This window comes from Mauremys mutica, chromosome 2, assembly GCF_020497125.1.
Source record: "Mauremys mutica isolate MM-2020 ecotype Southern chromosome 2, ASM2049712v1, whole genome shotgun sequence".
Lineage (NCBI taxonomy): Eukaryota > Metazoa > Chordata > Testudines > Geoemydidae > Mauremys > Mauremys mutica.
Window position 1 is genome coordinate 260,936,570 of NC_059073.1, and position 22,724 is coordinate 260,959,293.

At 39.2% G+C, this 22,724-nt stretch overlaps 1 protein-coding gene across 12 annotated transcripts in view; it reads left to right on the plus strand.

Moving 5' to 3' along the window:
* Positions 1–22,724, plus strand: part of KIAA1217 (KIAA1217 ortholog) — a 247,137-nt gene that overhangs the window by 137,487 nt on the left and 86,926 nt on the right. For 11 of the 12 annotated variants that reach the window (XM_045004436.1, XM_045004429.1, XM_045004435.1 and 8 more), the window contains 2 exons: positions 10,969–11,167; positions 14,298–14,391. In XM_045004436.1, coding sequence (XP_044860371.1) covers positions 10,969–11,167; positions 14,298–14,391 — 293 coding nt within the window. Of the gene's footprint in view, positions 1–10,968; positions 11,168–14,297; positions 14,392–19,962; positions 20,070–22,724 lie in introns of those variants that run through there. The other variant, XM_045004431.1, reaches the window with a different exon arrangement.

Here is a 22,724-nt window from a genome sequence, read left to right on the forward strand (position 1 = left end):
ACACACGTACTCCTAACCATTTTATGAACTTGGGGGTTTCCAACAATAGAACTTTTTGCAACTGCACAAAATATCAAATGCCCCAGTTTTGCTCAAGGGAGGGACTCGGTACACACTCTCTAGGCAACACCTTCCTCATAAAATGGAGTGCTCCCCTCCTATACGTCTTCCCTCTCACCCCCTTCGTGGCCTGCGTATTTCACATGATCAGACAAGACAGATCTAGAATGATCCTAATAGCCCCCACTTGGTCGCGACAAACATGGTATCCTTACCTTCTCCACATGGCAGTCTGTCCGCCAAGTACACTCCTTCTTCTACTTTTCCTGCTATTGCAGAACATGTCATCTCTCCGGAGCCTCAAAGACTCCATCTCAAAGCGTGGTTCTGCCTGGCTCTCGGGATCTGAAATGACATGTTCCACAGACATACTTTTTGTTAAACAGCCACAGGATAACTACCTGACTCTGATACATATATAAATGGAGGCGATTCAACTCATGGTGCCAACACAAACAGGCCTCTCCTAGCTCAGCCCCCTTACCTCTCATTCTAGTCTTACTTGCTAGAACTAAAACAGATGGGTCTTTCCATGTGTTTGATGCGAATACATCTATCTGCCATCATGGCATTCCATCGCAAAGCAGACAGATTCTGTACTTTTACACACCCTCTTACTAAACGCTTTCTCAAGGGCCTTTCCAATTCCTACCCAGAAGTTCGAAATCTTAACCCACCATGGGACCTCAACTTAGTCTTCCATGCCTTCACCGGCCTTCCATTTGAACCTATGGCGACAAGGTCCCTGCTACATATTTCCATGAAGATTGCATTTCTAATGGCCATTACATCCACCAGGAGAGTGGGAGAACTGGGAGTGCTCATGGTTGACCCCCCCCCTTACCCAATCTTCTTCAAAGATAAAGTATCCACTATCCTCCCTCCTCCCCTCTACTTCAGAGTTTATTATTAGGCTCTGCAGTAGAGAAGGAATAGAGGGGGTTTGGTCACACAACACCAGTTTACAGTCTGAAGCGGCAGGGGACGGGGACCATGCATGTGTGACCCACCTGGGCACTGCTGCCATAAATCTCTGATTACAAGTGCAGGGGCACACGAACACCTAAAGTGGAGCACCCAAAGAGGGACACATCTCAAAGAACCTCCATTACTGCACACTCAAGATGTATAGATCTCGATATGACAGTGCAAGAGGTGTGCTCTCGCTAGAGATGTGTTTCCTCGAGAGAAGGTGGTCTTAACCTGTATGAATGTATTGGCATCTTTAGAAGTGCTAGCAAAGAACTACACATTGTTGGAACCCTCTATGGACAGATATGAAAATATACTGGTCTTAACTGATATGTTCACCAGGTAGATGGTGGAAATACCAGTAATCAGTCTGCCCACACAACTGATAAAGCAATCATGAAAAATTGGTGTGAGCATTTTGGGTGTCCCACCAGGCTGCACTCAGATCAGGGGAGGAAATTTGATGCTGGAGTCATCCAGGGATTATGCCAGGTATATGGTATCTCTATGAGTGTCATCCACAATGAAATGGACAATGTGAACCATTTAACCAAACTGTGGATGAAATGTTAAGGGCACTTTGGCCAGAGAAGAATAGAAATTGGAATCCATATCTGCCAGAGTTGGTAATGGCCTACAATGGGCATATACACAGTTTCACAGTGTATTCACCGTTTTACTTAATGTTCGGCCAAGACCCTTTTTTGTCTTTGGATCCTCAGGTGAAGAACACAGAGCCAAGTGAAGCGAGAAACCTGGATGAGAGTGTCTGTGAGCATCAGGAAATTTTGATAGGTGTTTGTGTGGTAGCGTTAAAAGTGTCAGAGAAATCCAGGCAGACATTGTTATGACTGAAAGCTCAAGGTGCCCTGATCAAGCCTGGGTATAGATTTCTTCTGAGAAATCATCATCCCAGAAGCCAGTCCAAAACTCAACACAGGAACAGCATATTTAAAGGGGAAGGAATATAAATATGGTAAAGAGACTGGATCCCGTATGGGGATATATGATTTAGGGTGTGTTCAGGGTGAATGTACTGTAAATTTTTTCATGGAGGAGAGGTAGCTACTCCTGAGAAACTGAGATGAGATGTTCACTCCCCTCAGCAGGAGGGGGAAGAGGGAGATGGTGCAGGCAAGGGAGACAGAGAGATGGGGCGAAACAGAGTCTGTGAATAAACTGAGAACCAGAAAGAGGGTAAGAGGGCAGCTGGAGGGATGTTATTACAGGTAGCTAGTATCCAGTTCTGTTTGTTCCAATTTAAATAACATCCCTGTTCTGTTTTTTTATAACCAGTTGTATTATCTTGGCTACCATTAAATAAACTTTTATCACAGTGCGACACACTCCTCCACCCCACCACACCCAGCTCTCACCTTGTGGGTAAATTAAGTTATACCATCACGGTGACAAACCATTACTAAATCTTGGTCGGTGGTTTTGGGACAGGGTGACCCTTAGGTGTATTTTTGACTTATAACACAATAACCCTACTGTGAGAGGTCTGTTTATGCCTGCTCACCTAAGTAGTCCATTGACTTTATCAGCACTGTTTTTAAGCAGAAACTGCCTGATCCTGCCAATACGTAAGCTTCAGTGGGACTTCTCACAAGAGTAGCATTACACACATGCTTAAGTATTGGCACAGCAGGAGTCTGGACTTTTAAAATCTTCCCTGATGATTTATCTCATGACTCTCTACTTCACTACGGACAGACAGATTTCAATGGTTTGAGTAAAGATTGCACTGCTACATAATTCAGATATAATAATAATAAATATGTAGCTCTATAATAACTAATTGAATAATACCTAACCTACACACCAATACTGCATTTCATCAATAGATGTCAAAGCTTTTTACAAAGCAGGTCAGTGTCATTATCCCCATTTTACAGACGGGGAAACTGGAGCAAAGAATGGGAAGTAACTTGACTGAAGTCTCCCAGAAGGCCAGTGGTGTAACTGGGAATAGACCTCAGGTCTCCTGATTCTGTTTAGTGCTCTACCCTATGTGATTAACTGGAATTATGTACTTTTTTGTGTGGGATTAGCTCTGTGTGTGTGTGTGTGCGCGCGCGCGCACATGCAATGTATGTTGTCAGGTTTCTATAAAATATTAAAATAAAAAATGATATGGCTGTTAATATGATATGGCTGTTAGCATTCACTAGTCATTCTGGGGAGGAGGCCCTTGATTTGCTTTTAGAGATTTTTCTGCTAAGATTGGATCCAGCCCCATTTAGGACCTGATTTACTGGGTTTTGGATTTGGCCTCTAGGTTTAATCCACCACTGCCTTTAGGCCATATATCATATAGCTGGTAAACCATAGGGGGGAACTCCCCTGGAAGACGTTGGGAATTGCATCTCAAATTAAGGACTGTGTATGGCTTTAATGTAGTTAATCCTCTCAAATCATTTTCCCCTGTCCTGTCTATTGACTCTGTAATGCATGAAAAGCACATCAACATGCAAAAATGAACATGTACTTATTTGCTGTCATAGTCAGAAAAATTAGAGTTGGCTGGCAGTTCTGCAGGAAAAACAGCCTGAAACAACCAGTTTCAATTATGGGATTGAAACAGGAATCCTAGGAAATGAAAATATCCTAAGGTAACTCTAGTTTTTCTGGTCAGTTCTTTCTAGACTTCATCTCCTTCCTTAGTTTAAAATCATGACTGATGTTTATTGGACTTCAAAAGAAATACTTTATCTTACTTGAAACATTTTGCAGCAGAAAAAACAAAGCGACGTAAACAACCATACCGGTATATGCTAGTCCATAAAAGCTTTCATACTTCATTTACTGTACTTACACATTTTCTTGGACTATACCCAGGGGAAGTGTGAAATGTACACCTTCCCAAGAGAAGCTGGGTAATCACATGTATTGTTTACTTTAATCCATTCTTCCTTTATGTGTGAGCGGATATCTCTTATGTGCACCTGAGGAATAAAAAAGTTGTTCCAAGGAGCCAGAATCCTTTCTAGCATTACAGCCTCAGCACATACACATTGTGCTGAAAACCATTATATGCATACTGTGGGTCAAATGATAGGGGGTCTGAATCTCCTCTTCGGTACAACAGTTTGTGTCAGTGTAAGTCTGAAATGGCTTCAGTGCAGTTGCACTGGTGTAAAACAGCTGAAAGGAGGGGAGCATCAGGCCCCTGAGCCAGAGCATGCCTTCAGAGACAGGTTTAGCTTGAAATGTAGCTACATAGGCACATTTCTGGGACTGTTTATTTCCCCTGCTGTTTTTCTTGAGCAAGAATTTTTCATTATTGTTATTTATTTGTATTACAGAAGTACCAAGGGATCCTTACCAAAATCGGGCTCCATTGTGCTAGGTAATATATGAACATATAGTGAGAGATAATTGCTGCTCTGAAGAGCTTGTGATCTTAACAAACAAGACCAAAATGCATGGTGAGGGGAGAGTGGGTGGAAACACAAGCACAGACAATGGAGTAAGGTTGAACTGCTGGTCAGTAGCAGAGCCTGAATTAGAACCCAAGTCTTCTGACTTCCAGTCCAGTGCTCTGTCCACATCTGTACAGTAAAATTGGCAAATTATTTATGGATAACCACTGAAAAACAATAAAAATAGGCCAAATCCTGCCTTCTACCATATATGTAAATCCCTCTTCCATGTTTAATATCAAGTGGCAAGTCTAGCACAGTGGCCTTGGTTATTGAACTCCCTACTGCTCCTTATCCCCAAACAATACCTGTTGCAAGCCCCTAAGAATTTTGGTCTGAGGGACCATCAGCTTTAATATCCCTGCTCATAGCCACTTCTGCAGTAAAATGCAGAGTGAAGGATGGTCTCTCACTGGTAGTCAGACCAGGAACTAGAGCATCAAGTGTTTTAAAAATTAGTTAATAAGTCCTTGAATCATATCTGGCATCAGAGACCCACTGTAATATGCTTAGCCCCTAAGTAATATGCTCTTGTTAATCTATCACACTCAGAAGGTGGGCTGCTGAATGCTGAACTGGTTGAAACCTACATGTGGCTTTCCCAGTCAGTCCCAGCTAAACTGCATTGCAGTTGTGCGGCCCAGTCCCATGGCACGTCTTATGGGTCAGCAGGACTGTATCACTAATGATGCTAAAGGCTGCCACAAGATCTCAAAGTATTAATGTGGATATTTGTCCTTTATATTGATAAGCAGAACCCTCTGTATTCCTTGATACTGTAGAATTTGCTGAGTAAACTGAAGCAGCGTTGCCCAAAATCCGACAGCCTGAAACAATAGTTTTGAGAAGCATGAACTGCCCCATTCATCTAACTGAATTGTGAACTTTCACATATAAAAAGATGACAGTCTGAGCATCATAAGTGACCACTTGGATTGTCATCAGTTCTTCTCTAAGCAAAAGAACTAGTATTTTATTTTAATTTATTTTCTATGATCCAGGCTAAACTCATCCATTTGCAGCAGGCACTTGTAAAACGCTACAATCTTTCCTATTTGAGTGGTGCATGGAATACGCATCCCAACTTCATGGGATACACTGGTAGAAATAATATATAACCCTAGCATTTCCTGTGTGTTCTTTTCATGATGAAACAGACCTATTACAGCTAGTCTCAGTAAATAACAGGTTTGGACAGATTAGCAGTATGTAGATTTAAGGAACTAAACACAACACTTTTTTTACATTTACTGAAAAACACTACCAAACAGCTGGAGAAACTTGAACAAAACTATTCATGCTATTCTGGTAGAAAGAAAATTAAATTAAACATATACTTTTAGTTTTATTTCATGCCACAGATTATGCCCGTTGATTCTGTGATTCTGTGAAGATAGCTATGAATATTAAGAGACCCCTTTTTAAATTTAGAGAACAGATATTATCAACAGATTGGAGCTAAAGGAAATAGTCTAGGGCTTCAGGCTAGAAATACCACAAGGATGATGGCAATGACCTCAGACTAGTTCTGAAAGAATGTGCTGTATAGCTGGAAAGGCTAGTGTTGAGTGTGGGGATAGTAACAACTGTATACTAAGGAATTTCTTCTCCATTACAAGAAGTGTTGCTGTAGCAAAGTTGTGTGTGTCTGCAGAATTCACTGATAAGGACACCAATGTGTGTTATCTCTATTTGTCTGATACATGTCTAAGAAGAACAATGTGGGTTCTGACCTCTGTTACACCCTTAAATACTATACTATATTTGTCTCAGATAACATTCATGGCAAAATCTGATCTGTTTGTTGGGGGACATTAGTATCAATATTCCAGTATTCACTTTGGGCCAGATTCTGACACCCTTATTGATATTAAATAGTTGTTACATTGATGTCAATGAGACCACTTGTGGAGTAAGCTGCTGCTATAGACATGCTTAGAATTAGCAGTAGTAGCATTGTTTAACTCGAGTTACTACTTTCAGATGCGTTATATACTATAGCCTTCATTATTCTGTTACCTGTCCTCCTGAAGTTAAGCCTATTACATTCTGCGTTGTTGTCTTGTTTGTTTTGTGTTCGTAAAAACTCAGCACAATCTTAATCTTTCTAGCGAATCTGTTGTGACAGAAGAGTAAGTGCAAGAGGAGCATTAGGATGCATGAAAACATTAGCATTTGTTTCCTTTGGCTTCTTTTCCATCAGCTTTGCTGGCAGCTATGCTGTTGTCCTAATGAGAGCTACACCAGGGTTAGACACTATTTCCTCTTGCTGTAGTTTTAATGTGAGTAATTTATTAGTTGACAATAAGAAATGACTCCAGGGGTGTAGCTGCTTCCTTCAAGCTGGGCATTAGGGTGTTGCCAGTTATCCCAGTTTCAGCCTGACGAGATATGTGTGTGGAACAAGGTGGATGATTTAAAATAATGGATCTAAAAGTCCCTTTTTCGTCTATCATGCTGAAACAGGATTTTTTTGGAATGAACAGCTAGTTTTCTCCAACAGGAAACACCCTAAAGTACTGCCATATTATGACATGGATCAGGCAACTCAATGGAAAAGGCAGGGGCTTTTAAAAAGTGTGCAATATAAGGGAGAATAGGAGAAGGAGAATTTACCATAATTCCTTTGAAAATGTTCTTTCCCATGCTAATAAGTTTTATGGACCAAAGGACTCTGTGATTTGTACATAAAACCTCTATATTGTTAAGGCACAATCATTCCAGATTAGATATAAGTTTATTTGGAAAATCTCTCTTAAAACAACTGTAAGTGAGTTTCCGATGTATAGGTTGAGGGTGTGTGAGGAAGGGCAGAGTTAAGGCTGTTTGGGAATGTTCCAAACCCTTTATCCCCTAAAGGGTTTTTTTTGTTTTGTTTTAAACTAACATTTCTTGATATTCATACATAGTAGCAAACTTAGTTTAAAGTTAACAAAAAGTTTTGTTTGGTTACTGAGTTTTTTAAAAAATATGGCATCGATATATCACTTTTAAAGTGTCATGTTAAGTATCTTTTATCAACTAAAAACATTTTGAGTGCCACCTTCAAAGAAAAATTCTCGTATACGCTGAAAGTAATCACATGCAAAACTTTTTCTTGCTTAAGAACAGTGAATACAGGTGTTAGATATAATCATTAAAATGTTGATTAATTACAGCTTATTTTCTTCAAATATATCTACTACATGAGTTCTCAAGGATGTTTAACAAAAAAAATCATAATTTCAATTCAGAGTAAAGAAAGTTCACTTAACAGTTTTTGAGGTATAGGCCATTTAAAAAAAAAACTTTCAGAAAAATTCTCCTAAATCTTTGGAGTAAATCTGGCAATTTATGGGTCAGTCCAGTTTTGCCTGCCAAAGGAAAAGGTTAAAAATAGAGTTTGTAATGGAATCTGAGTGCAACCTTAATGACACAGGATGATATTGTTACCCCTTTTTGACCCGAGCAGCTAGTCAATTTCAGGACCCTGGGAAAGTTTCAGCTGGAAGTAGAAACTGATGATGGAGTCTGGTATTTTCTTGGATGCAATCTTACTCATTTACAAAGAATGTACAATGTCCTGCTTCTCCAAACACAGGAGGAACCAGAAACAAAAGGAGTCGTTTCTTAGTTTACAGGCCCAATCTTCCTTTAGCCAGCAACCCTGACCCAGAACCTTTTTCTAGGCTTTTTTCAGGGTTGTGCTGTGGTTACAGGCTACTGCTTGGCTTTTTTGTTGCTTTTGAGTTTCTCTGTTTCTTGTCTGTTCCCTCCAGCTAGACTTTTTCCCCACAACGCCAGTGGTGTTGGAACAATTTGTATACTGGCGATGCTGAGAGCCACTGAATCAAACTGTAAACCTTGTATATGATGGAAACCACTTCAAGCCAGGGAATGCTGCAGCACCTTCTTCCACGCTACCCCACACCACCCCTGCTCCCCTAGTTCTAGCACCTATGCCACAAGCACATCTGATCAAAACAATGCCCAATGGAACCGTCCATCCATGTGTTCCTAGTTACTGGGCAGACTAAATTATGTCAAAGTTTTAGGTCTGGCCCCTTAACTGTGTTTTACACTTATCTTAATTGAAGGGTGTGTTCACACCTCATTTTCAATGAGGCTTTAATTCAACCCATAACAAGGTTTAACCCAGCTCATAACAATATCATCCATTCATAATACTATAGAAAAGGTACTGACAGTGTCATTTTAAAAGCAGCCTAATATTAAATAATGGTTATCTGGTGTTGAGGAGTCTGATTAGTATGCATAAAAATTAACATGTTCTGCCTTCTCTTGCTCTAGGTACAATGATCTGCTCACTGATTGTGGGAACACCTGCCAAAATGTGCATTCATTCATTTACAGCAATTATGGGCAACATAATGAGAAAAATACTAAGAGCTGAGGATAAAGAAAACTCATCTTAGATTAATATGTCTTCTATATTTTTCAGTAAATGGCTTCATGTCCCAGGACTTGAGCACAAACTTTTAGTCACTGGTGGTAGCTCATGAATATACAAAATAAAACCCTTCCACCACCCCATCATTGGTGGTATAACCAATTTTGACTTTAAACCAAGATATCACTATCTAAATGGGTTTTGTAATTTGGGCGGTAGCACCATAGACCGGATGATCATCAGTAAGGATAATATTTAGGCATTTCTGTTCCCTTACCAAAAAAACAGCTGACTTAAAGAAGAAAATGAGTTGTTGGTATTGTGGCTTATATCCTCTGAGGACTAACCAAAGAAGAGCAACATAGTCACACTTGAGCAGATCTGTCATTCTCTTCTCTTCAAGTACCTTTGTGCCCTCCTGATTCAGGGCTTCTCTAGGGGCTGGAGAGGCCACTGGTGTAACATAGGTAGCCCCTCAGGGCTCTCTAACATCATGTCAGCCTGTCCTCAGATGCCTATAGGCAGGCTGTGGCACCACCCCCAACATGTCCTTCCTACTCGTGGCATGGCTCAGATGCCAGGTCTTACAGGATAGTCTGTGGCTGTCTTCCTCAGTTCCTACACTGGGGGAATTCTCCCCTGGCCAGATTCAAGGCTTTTTATGCCATTTTATGTCACTCTATCAGAAAGGGGATGGTGTTGGAGTGAGAATCTCACCCCTAGTGAGCAAGGTCCAGTGGGAGAAAATACGAGAATCCACAAGGAGAGGACGGCCTCTGTGTTTCCATTTGCCCATCTGTAAAATGAATATAATACAGTACTTGTCTACCTCAGGGGAATATTGTTGGACATACCAGTAATTAATTAAAGTCTGTTTTGAGATCCTTTGATGAAAGGCACTGCAGTATATAAGTGCAAAATATTGACAATTACTTTTGACTAGAAGAAAAATAGGTCTGGAAACCATGCCTGGTACTGAGAGACTTATGAAGCTCAATCTATTTAGTTTAAGAGGTGACTTGATCATGGTCTCCAAGTACGTACATAAGGAAAGAGATTTCTGATAGTAGATGGCTCTTTAACCTAGTAGAAAAAGACATAACAAAATCCACTAGTTGGAAGCTGAAGCTAGACAAACTGAGACTAGAAATGAAGTGCAAAATGTTAACAGTGATGGTAAATAACTGTTGGAACAATTTACCTACATATGATGGTTCTCCATCACTTGCAGTGTTTCAATCAAGACTAGATACCTTTATAAAAGATGTACTGAAGCTCAACCAAAAGTGATAGGCTTAATGCAGAAATTGCTGGGGGAGGTTTGTTGGTCTGTGTTGTGCAGAAAGCCAAATTAGATTATTGGAATGATCCTTTTTGGCTTTAAAATCTATACATCTATCTATATATGACTCAGATTCTTTCTTTCCACCCCCTCTACTATACTATACCGTGATGTGTTAGAGATTATAATTAAGCTTGCAAACCATTTCACACAGAAACACTCAAAATTAAAGTGTCTGATAGTCAAGCTAGATCTGCTTTTTAGTGACTTCAGCTTTGTTCCTACTATGAATTTCACCTACAATTTTATAAATAAATAAATTGCTGATAAATCAATTGTGGGCACAAAATTATGCTTGCAAAAATGGGGAGCTGGTTTGAAAATCAACCCCGTTGAGTAAGTGTGAAGTTAAAGCAAAGAGTTTATGCTTAAAAGAACCTAAGTGATACACGGATTAATTTTTCCCTCGGCTGACAGAAAATTTCCCATGACTTACCTGCACCTTCCTTGTAGTATGGGTTCATTTTAGTATTATTTTAAAATTAGCTCTTTTAATGTAAACTTTTGATCTAACTAAAGAACAGTAAAAATAGATCCCCTGCAATAACACGTTGCTTTGGGAATACTCTGTGGTATAGAAACAAATAATCAATATCCACGAGACATTCTTCATTCCAGTATTGTAGTGAAAAGGTATGATGTATGTGAGAGAGACACATCTAGCTTTGCTTATTCTAGTATAGAATTAAATATATGATTTTGCTTTATGTGGACTTTGGAGTCTAGGTTTATTCCATGCATTTTTTAAAAAAAAATCTTCAATTGTATTTTGCTTTTAGGAGTTTTATATCTTCAGTATGGAGATGAAACAAAACAGTTAAGGATGCCGAATGAAATTACAAGCACAGACACGATTCGTGCCCTCTTCGTAAGTGCCTTCCCCCAGCAGCTGACAATGAAAATGCTGGAGTCTCCCAGTGTTGCCATTTACATCAAGGACGAGAGCAGAAACATATACTATGAACTAAATGATGTAAGGTAGGTAAACACAGAACTACAGTTGGGTTTTTTTTCTACAGTGCATCAATAGCGTGAAAAAAGTTAAGCTGATAAATATCTAACAAATATCAGGTCTGACACATTGAGGCAAGTTCAGTGGTGTCTGAGTAATTTGGCGTTTTCACAGTTTGACACATGCCTTAAGCGATATGTATCACATCTGTTGCACAAGCCGTATATGTATGATATACTTTATTTAAATATTCATGTAATACAGATAAGTTTGGTTAGCTTTTACAATTAATATTTTATTGTGTTTTTACCAAAACATGTATATTTGAAATATTAAACATTAAATAATTCACAAAGTGGCCTTAAAACAGATCCCTGTCTCTACTGACAGAAAGTAATATAATAATTGGAGATATACCTATCTCCTAGAACTAGAAGGGATCTTGAAAGGTCATTGAGTCCAGCCCCCTGCCTTCACTAACAGGACCAAGCACTGATTTTTGCCCCAGATCCTTAAGAGGCCCCCTCAAGGATTGAACTCACAACCCTGGGTTTAGCAGGCCAATGCTCAAACCACTGAGCTATCCCTCCCCCCTGATGTAAAGGGGGGTCGGGAAAAGTGTCATGGGTGTTTTGGGGCACAGTGTGGGCTGGAGGGAGTGTCATGGAGCAGAGCACTGCTATTTATCATCTACCACCAGCGTACAATCCGTTACACCAGTGGCAGAGGTTGGAGTGTACCCACTGCTGCTCTAGCTTCCATCAGGACTGGGCAACTAGATACCTGCCACTGGTCCTAGGTGCTACATTAATACAAATAATTAATACTAATAATTAAAAATACTTCTGATCTCAGCCACTACTGCATACTAGAATATTGTAAAGACCTGGTTTGTGTGTGTGTATGTGTGTATGTGCATGTCCTCTGCTGGATGGAATCAGAGCTGCTCAACCATGTTTCTTAAGCTCTGAACTTCTGACACCAATTGGTATTTGTGCTTTTGGAGCAGAAGGATTGGAATGTTAACCCATAACCACCAAGAAGTTCCCAATGGCCTACGTGCACAGCAGTTACAACCATGTGGCTGGCCACAAATTTGTTATGGTGTGAAAAGTAGTTCAGTGATATGTGGCATATATTTACACCAGACTGTTCGTAAGGTAGTATATGATAAATATCAGAACAGACACAAAATCACAAGAGCGAAGCAGAAGAGAAAGAGGGACAGAAGGAAAAGTGTTCAGTTCTAACACTGTCAAATAGTGAATGTAAAACAGACGTGCAAATAAAAAAATACACAAATGTATACCTGTTATCAGAAAAGTTTCAGGTGGAGTGGAATGGAGATATGGTGCTAAATACAATTCACTTCAGAGATCAAATGCACTGTATTTTACTATGTTGCCTTAAAGCACTACTTTACTTCAAGCTGTCATATTACTACAAGATAGCTATGGAGCTATTTTTAAACCGAACTTGACATTAATTGAGTAAACTCTCTCAACCATCATTTTAGAGATAGAAAAAAGAGTAGATTAAGTTTGGTCTAATTAAAGATATTACCTCACCCACCTTGCCTCTGTTTATGGCATCATCATTTGTGAGCTAAGAGTGAACTGAAAAAATGAGAGAACTTTCCTTTCATTGAGAAATATATTAACAAAGAATCATTCCATGTCCATATGGAGAGCAGAATTCTGTAGTTTAGACTCTTCATGCAGATCTCTGAGCAGAATTTTGTCCTTACCTTATATGTAACATCTGTACTGTTGGCACTGAATATTATTTAATTTTACATACAGTTAACATTGTTCACAAATTATTCACTAACTAAACGTAGACCTGTCACCTTTTTTCCATATTTGTAAGACAGAAAAGAGTTTATGCTGCCATAAATAAACGAAGAACCTAAATTTGCTAAAGGAGAGGTATTTTCTTGTGCATTCTACATGTAGTTAACTCTCATCAACCCTAAACTTCTCATTAACCATATATTTCTTAAACAGATGGGACTGATCTGTCTGTTAAGCTATGTGGTTTTTTAATAGACTACTTGAAGCCTACAGCAGCAGTGCAAGTTCTGACTAGTTACAGATTCAAAGCAATCGCTGACTGTAATATGACTTTAAAAGAAAGAAATTAGACCAGCCCAAGAATGTTTCACTTCATTTTTTAAAAATGATAATCCTAATGAGTAAGATCAGTCCACTAAACTTGTTGCTATACCTGGAGGAAAGAAATTCAGTCTTGTGTGCAAATTCTCTTGAAATCACTACTGTGAAATGAAAGGAATCACAGTTTTGAAAGGACATTAGTGTGTTTAGATTGTTGCCGTTAATTAGATTGTTGCTGATTAGTACTGAACAAGAAATTAGCAGGACTCAGTGCAGATTTCTAATCTATGAAATTATTGTAAGGTAGGTTTTGAGACTAATGTAAAACATCTGTCGTCTGTTGTCTAAATGAGTCAGTTTATAAAAAGACTCATGAATGACAAGGCTCTTTGTGCTAATCTTAAAAATCTTTTGGTGTTTTCTTCTAACAATTTGCATCAAAATTCTGTAGTTGCTTTTATCAAAGCTGTGCTTTTTTATTTTAAAAAAAGCTTTATGAAAGATTGGAGGCATGAACATTTGTTTTTACATTCGCTGATGAGTTCTTAATCGCTATGGAATATTTTCGGTTTTGTGAACAAACTACCGTAAGTTACTTTTGCCTCAAGAATAATTTCAAAAGAGTATTTTTCTTTTGCTTTGTGCTCATTAGAATATCAGAAATTCATGTGTTTGTGTAGAGTACACAATAAAGCATTTAAATATTAACTTAAACCCTTTTGGGTGCATTGTAAATATTAGAGCTTTATTATCTTACAAAGTGTTTTCACTCTGTGCCAGGGATCTTGAAAGAAACTCAGTACCACCTGATTTTTACGGGTGTGGAGCTGTACTGAAAGAATGATACTTCCCAGGGGAAAGAGAACTGAAGTAGGTTTTGCTATTTGTTTGTCTATTTTATAGCAGTAGGGTTTTTTATTGGTCAGTTGCAGCAATATCGTGATGGTGTTTGTCTGTTGCCTGAATCCTTAGGGCAAGCAAAGGAAATGTCTAAAATAAAACTGCTTTCATCTACTATCGTTGTTGATGTTTTTGATTCCAGGAACATTCAGGACAGATCTTTCCTTAAAGTTTACAACAAAGATCCTGCTCATGCATTTAATCATACATCCAGAACTGTAAATGGAGATATAAGGGTAAGTGCCAGAGTTGATTTATATTCATTTTTATTTTATCTCCTGTTTTCTATGTGAAATGTTTACATTAACGTATATAGCGTGAATACATACTTGCTGCAAGGGGACGACACTGATCCATCCTGCTAACTCATTTATTGATCTGTTACTTCATTCCTTGTCATTATTTACTTTAACAGCTCTCTGATCCCTCATTCATTCACAGTAAAGAACTGAAATCACAGCACAGTGTTTTAGTAATTTGTTTCAGAATGCAAATTGAAGTCTCATTCATTAGTGGGCACCAAACTCTTTCTTCTTTTCAACAGAGCAGAGCATGGTTTAACTTTATTAGTAGTGCAACTCGCAACACCATTTTCAAAAGCTTTCCGGTTGAGCTCCCTGTCTCCTGATGTGCTTCATAAATGGCCATCTCAGACTCAACATACTAATAAATGCTTTGCAGTTTTGAAAAGAGCATCAATTTTTGTGTCTGTCAAAAATACCATAAATGTAGTAATCTTTAAGGTGAAATCTTTGCCTTTCAATTTGCCAAGAAAGCTTCTGAAATGTATTCCCTTTGTTTTCTTTTTTGTTTAAATATAATATATATAGGAAATAATAAAATCATATTAAGCCTTCAAGAAGGATACAGTTACTAGCAAGTGTGCTGTTTGGTTTTTAGTAATTTATACATGGTCCAAAGTGGATGTCAAATGTTCTGAGGAACTCCTGTAAAAATATTAGTTTATAATTGTGCATCTGGTTCTTGGTTTCACAATTTCTTTTTCATCTGCCACAGATCTTTGCTTTTTTGGTTTGATTATATTTAAGCACTTTTGCAGTTGTAATGGTGTAGGGCATTGTTGTTTCAGTATAATTGTGGCAGTCGTTCAGTTTCCTGTGGTATTTTCAATCACCTCTCCTATAATTATTTTATTTAAATATTTGAATTTTAAAACATCATAAAACAATCTCTCTGATGGGTCAGAAAATCCAATTATCTGATTATTCATCTCACTGCATTGCTAAAAATCTGTATATAGAATGGTAGCAGCTCTTTTAGGGACAGATCTGATGAATTGCTATGTGTTTCCTGCAAGGTGCTGAGAATCCTGAAATACTATTGACTTCTATGGAGCAGTAAGCGGATCTATCTGAAATATATCATTAATATCCTAGGGCAGGGCACATTTTCGGTGCCTATAGTAATGTTAACCATTGTAATAATAATGCATTGACATTACATCAGTAGGCCTAAATTTGTATTGTCCGACTTGAAAGGGGGGCTAAATGTAACTTTTGTGTGTGTTGTGGGATGGACTGGTATTCAGGCATGTTTTGCTAATGTGTACATAAAATCAAAATATCAGCAATCTGGATTACTTCTTTGGCCCTGTGTCAGATATTTACTATCTAATAAAGTTGTTTCAAATACAAATGTTGGCTCTCTGTAAAAACAGTGGTTAAAATGTGTATTGTTCACATTAAAATATAGAATTGTGCAACTGAGATTATGCCCACAGATACATATTGAGTATGGCTAAACTCTTTCCCTCTGGCCAAAGTGGGATAATTCAAAAATAAAGGTGGCTCCCTCTATACCAATGCAGGAGGCTGGATTAGAGGACATCTTAACGTCTTTTTCAGCCTGTAGAGGTGCGGACTCACCCCTGCGGCGCCTCCTGCTGGTGACTTCTGGGAATTAGCTCAATTCAGCTCTGGAGTACCCTCTGCAGGCCGGTGATCTGCCTGTCCTCTGGCCCCCATGTCCCTCCCTGGACCCAGTGCCCTTTTACCTGGGGTGCTGCCCCCTGGCAGTACCCCCTCAGTCTTAGGGTCTCCCCTCCCTGGGGAGCCCCCACCCACTATTCCCACCTTGCCTCAGTATAAGGCTACTGCCAGTCATCATCTAGCCCCACGCTCTGGGGGCAGACTACAGTATCAGCCTACTCATCACTGGCAAGGAGGGTTTGGACCTACTGCCTTGGCCTACCCCTGGGCTTTCCAGGTTGGAGCTCCCCAGCTCCTCTGCCCTTTCCCCAGCCCTGCTCCACTCAGGTACCCTATGTCTAGCTCCCTGCAGCCAGGCCCATCTCCCTCTACAGGCAGAGGGAGACTCCTGAGCTCCTGGCTCCCAGCCTCTTTATATAGGCCAGCTGTGGCATGAATGGGGCATGGCCCAGCTGCAGCCACGTCCCAATCAGCCCAGCTTAGTAGCTCCCAGCCACAACCTTCCCCCAGGGCTTTAAGCCCTTCAGGGCAGGAGCAGGGGACCACCCTGCTACACAGCCCTACGTTTCTACAATTCTGTGATTATTTTACCATGTTCCACTATATTCTCTGAGGTGGTTCTGTGGGTGTGTGTCTTACCAGAGGTGGCATTTCAAAATCTTCACATCTCCCAAGAATTGTTATTGCCTGGTCTATAGCCAGCTCACCTGGGGATGTGCTTTCGTTAGATCTCGCAAGCTCAGCAGAGTTGGGTTTGGTCAACTCTTGAATGCCCCTTTCAATTTGAGAGGTAGTCCCTTCAAGTCAGAGTTCAAGACATCGGTGAGGCAGCATTGAGAATTCTGAAAAGTAGCACCTGATTTGATGTTTTGTTGCTTATATATGTGATCACCTTTTTGTATCTGGTGGAGCGGGAGAACTCAAGAGTAAGAATGCATTCGTTCTGCAGCTGCATTGAGGCAGACAGATGTAGGATACAGAAGAAGTTGGGTGGTGGGAAAGATATCACTCCAGTCTTCCTACCTTCACCATGGTGCTTAGATAAATTGAAAGTAACTCTACTAAAATGAGAGGGGAGGAAGGAGTAATTACTGTAAACAAAGTGCTTAGCATTAGCATCTGTTTCAGTAAATCTAGGGATAAAGCGATTATTGCCTGTCCTGTTTTAAGGAGATTACTTTTGAAATGTGAATCAACACCTCACGAAGTCAGATCTTGTTACACATCTTTTGTATTATACTTAGGATTGGCAGAATTAGATGTTTTTTTTATAACGTTGATAGATAATATTGATATTTATTTTAAAGCTTTTTTCCTATTTTTTTATTTAAATTTTCAGTTATGGGAAATTATGGAGGGGATCAGACAATAATTATTTAATGACAGTCAACAGCTTTAAAGCCATTAAAACTCAAATTGCCAACATCACATATCCAAATATACAAAGTTAGTATCCTTAAATCAAAGTATAATAGGTTCTCAAACTACATTTTTCTTACTTTGCCTATCAGTAGATTTAAATATTCTCCATGCAGTTTGCAGGCATTTCACCCCTGTGACTGTTCCTTTTAATGTTTGTTTAACTAGCTTCCTCATTTTTGTGCAGCTCCCCTTTTTAAGTTAAATGCTACTGTGGTGGGCTTCTTTGGCATTTGTCCCCATACAAGGGTGTTAAATTTAATTATATGATGGTTGCTAATACCAAGGGGTTCAGCTATATTGATATCCTGGACCAAATCCTGTGCTCCACTTAAGACTTACTCAAGAGTTGTCTCTCCTCTTGTGGGTTCCAGGACAAGCTGCTCCAAGAAGCAGTCATTTATGATGTCGAGAAATGTTATCTCTTCATCCTGTCCTGAGGTGACATGTACCCAGTCAACATGAGGATAGTTGAAATCCCCCATTATTATTGCATTTTCTCTCTTTGCAGCCTCTCTAATGTCCCTGAGTATTTCACAATCACTGTCACCATCTTGGTAGGTGGTCCTTAGTACGTTCCTACTGCTGTACTGTTATTGTTCAAGCATGGAATTTCTATCCATAGAGATTCTATGGCACAGTTTGATTTGAGATTTTTATTTCATTTGACTCTATGCTTTCTTTGACATATAGTGGCACTCCCCCATCAGCGCAACCTCTCTCTCTCTCTCTATATATATGTATTGTACCCTGGTATTACCCATCCCATTGGTTATCCTCATTCCCCCAAGTTTCTGTGATGTCTGTTATATCAAAATCCTCATTTAATGACAGGCACTGTAGTTCATCCATTAGTATTTAGACTTGTACATTTTGTCAATATTCAGTTGCTTTTCTTCATGTAAAAGTATCTCATTTAAATATGACTGTCCATCTCTAGCTCCTAGCTCTACTTTACCATCTTCTTTCCTATCCTCTTTGTGAGAATACAGAGTTCCCTCCTTAATAAATTAATCCCTAAGAGATGTGCCTGCCTGCACCGTGTGCTCATCTGCACCTGTCAACTTTCCCCTAGTCCTTAGTTTAAAAACAACTCTACAACCTTTTAAAGAAAGACACAGAGATAATAAATGCATGATCATGCTTTTAAGTTCTTCAGATACTTTAAACAAAGGCATCCAAATTATGGGAGATTCCTAGCGGTGTTTCATTGGATTGTGTTCAAGTTCATAGAATCATAGAATCTCAGGGTTGGAAGGGACCTCAGGAGGTCATCTAGTCCAACCCCCTGCTCAAAGCAGGACCAAACCCAACTAAATCATCCCAGTTAAAAATCTTCATGTCATTAAATGCAAAAAGTAAAAATAACAGTGTTGCCAAAATTATTGACCACTTGCTCATTTTTTGTAACAGTCGTAGGGTATGTCTATACTGCAATCACAAGGTGTATAGACATACTGAGCTAGCTTAGGTACCAGAATGATTGCACCGAACCATTGGGGCGGGGAGGGGGATTTGCCTGACTAGCCGAATGAAGGAACAGTGCTTTATGGCTGGGAGGAGCTGAAGGGGAGAGGTCAAACTACTGCAAAAGGGGACAAGGGGCCAGCACGATGACACTGACGCATCCCCTGAGAACCGAACGGGCAGGAGGGTTTAAAAGGGGCAGCTCTATGCATGAAGCCCCCTTCTACTCAGAGCAGGCTGAGGCAACTCAGGTACCAGAACAGTGAAGCTATGGCAGCTTGTGCTCCAGTGCGCACTAGACTTGCGAGTGATTCCTGGACAGGCTTGTACAGCCACACTGAAGTGCACATTGCTGCAGCTTCCGTGCTCCAGGACTTGAGCTAGCTAAATGAAAGCGAGCCTGGGTATGTTTATTTGAACTGTAATCACACCCTGTGACTGCAATATAGCCATCTGCTTAGATTGTAACTCCTAAAACTGAGAACAAATATTTAAACACGTAGTTGTTTGAATGCATGATAATGCTAGGAATACCCATCATATGTTTATAAGTTGCCATACACTGCCTTACTGATCTCTCTACCATAAAACATTTTCTTTAGGAAAAAAGCCAAGATATGTATATCTGATACAGAACTTCTAAACGATACAAATATCCTCTTTCCTGCTGTTTTGCTGCCTGCTTTTTCTAGTGCTGTTGTTGTCATTGAGAGGTTATGACAACATGAGCCATATTGTATTTATAAACATCATGTGTTTCCTTGATATGACTTGCAGTGTCTGCCAAACAGAACACATGGAAGAAACATTTCTCATTAGCTCAGCATTAGTTTTGGTTATACTGATTTCCGGGACAGGAAAAATGCCTTTCTTGCTCAGACTTAACTTTCGGACAGTGGAAGCAAAGCCTGTGAATATCCATGAAATCTCTTGAACAAGGAGGCTGCTGCTGTTTTAGCCCACATGTTTTGTCTAAGTTTAGTTTTAAGAAAATATAAAGACAAGCTTAGCTGAAAGTACTTTTGTGTTCTAATACCTGCCAGATGCTTCTAGAAAAGGAGTTCACCAAAAGATGTAAGGTAAGATGCCTATTTGTAGTGAATATGGAATTCCTTTTTCTTTTTGGCTAAAGGATATATTTAGATTAACTGGGGATTTAAACCAGAGATCAAAACTAGATTTTTTTTTAGATCTTCCAGAAAAAGAAATGTTTTATTCAAAACTAGTCTTTGTGTCTAGTTTAATATCTGTGTATTGAAAGTAATAATTTGTTTATTTTCTAACTTGTCATTTGAAATCTGGTTGAGAGTTCAACATAATATATAAATATAGTATCTGATGCTCTGGAATTGTTCTGTGACATGAGTTTTACTATTTTTAATGAATGACCTATTACTGAGCTGCCAATTATTTATACTGCTGTAGGGAAGAAGACATTGAGAGGTAGCTGTATCTAATCAAACTGTTATGAAATATAATAAATGTACCCGTGCTCTTTCATTCATGTGTCTTACATATACTATAAAAATTACCCCATAAGTGATCTAGATTATTGAGAAGGTGGCTAGAAGATTAAGAATTAGTTCATTTTTGTTTTTAGCTATGAATAAAACAAAATATAAATCTCAAGTATTGCACATAAAATGATCTGTTTAAATCTACAGATCCTGAGCTATGTTTGGTTGGAGATCTCATTGTGGAGTTTTAAATAATTAAGTGGTAATGTGCTATTGTTAAATTATATTTATTTTGAAAAAATGTCATTCATGTTCTATATAATTATATAGATTCTGTAATATACCAACAATCTAAAAGTAGCATTTTAAAAAGTTGCCAAAGAATAAAATGGGTCTGTTAAAACCAAATTCTGCTTACTTATTTTCAAGTTAAATGATATCAAACTTGATCTGAATAAAAGCATTTTAGCCAACATCAACTAGTCTAGGAATATGAGTATGCCTCACCCACTCTGCAAATACCAGGAATCTACCAGTTATATGTTACTCTCTTTTTAGATTAAGATATCACAAGCCTGTCATCTGGAATCCCCAATAACTTTTTCTGTGAAGAAATAGATCCAGACTCCCACCATGATACGCTCACTTTAATAGTGATTTTATTTCCTTTTAACGGCCTCTCTTTCTGTTTGAGGGTTGCAAGCAGCTTGCTCTGGAGCATGTCAGTACACCTCTTGCGTCATCCGGATAGAATTATTTAAGAGCAACTCAAGTTTTCTGTTGGCCTGTGACTGAGTCTGGAGGCCAAGTGCCTAACACAAAGCCCAATTGTGAGGTTGGCCTTCTTGGGCAAAAGTCCCATTGGCTTCAATGGGAGTTTTCCCTGAATAAGGACATGAGAATTGGGTTTGGGTCCATTTTTATTGTTTATTATTGCTTTTATTCTTAATCCACGTACTTTTACAGAGGGTTTCCTGGTTCCTATTCCTTGGATGTTTTACTCTTTCACAGCCTTTGCTTTTGGCAAATCAATTTGCAGTAGTGTGGCTAGTTACCTCCATTTCCTAAGTATTTGGCAGAGTCAGACATTGCTAGAACTCGCTAATGCAATGACATACTATAAGAATACTCACGGCTGTGTCCGCCATTGTCAGAAACCAGTCCTCCGTTGTAAATAAGGAAGCTTATGAGAATTCAGAAGACCCCGTAAGCTCTGGGATAGCACTCGAACCAAAGATGGCTCTCAGTCTTCCATACAGCTTTGCACATCTGCTCTTACCTCAACAGAGATTAAAAATCACCTTGCTGAGGTTAATTTAGTCTATTGTGCTCTCTGTGACACCAGCCTGGTTGGAAGGAACAGTTCTTCTTTCTTTAAGCCTGACATTGCTTTATTTAATCAGGATTTTACTTTAGCCTTCCCTAACATTCTTCCATATTACATTATCCGGAAGTACAACTCTTTGTACAGGATCGGAGTTCCTTGCTCACAGCTGAGTCTTCACTTCTTTGTTTAACCAACTGCTTTCCTCTAGGCAAATATAGCAGCCAAAGGGCCAGATTCCATAAGGGAGATAAGGCCTACTTTGTCTTCATCCTCTTTTTTCTATAGAAGCAGAAAAGAGATCCAACTCTTGATCTTTTTGGAGAATCCACCCACACAGCTGTGGTCTTTGATTATAATTACATGGTGTCAGTTCTAATCTGGAGTCAAGAAAACTGATCGGACTCCTGAAAATATGAGCAGTACGAACATCCCTTCTTGGATACACATAAAATCTGGGGCAAAAATAATCTGAGTTAGCATAAACAAGACAGGTGCAAAAATCAGTAGGCAAAAGGGCACTGTGAGAAGTATATGGTATTGGAATCCTATCTCTTTCTTTAATGTACAGAAACATATATTTAGGCTTTAGGACAAGTTTAATATGCAAATTAAGTGGCTGAATAGGCCAAAAGGTTTGTTGGATAAAGCCCTAAGACCCCCCACATTTCATTATATTACTTGTCTGTCCTGGTACGCTGATTGCTAGATTGTCTTTGCATTTGTCAAATGTTGAACAGAAGGAAGTAAAGTTGAAAGAAAATAAATGTTCACATAACAGAACAATTACTCTTGAGACCATGCTAGTAATTATGTTAATGTGGTAAAAGAGGTGTTAATGCAAATACTCGCTGGCCTCCTCTGTAGCAGTGGAAGATTCAGCCCACAACAAAGCAAATCAGTTCTGCAGCAGGTTCACAGTGGCATGTGCCACAAAGCCCAGCTGCATGGGG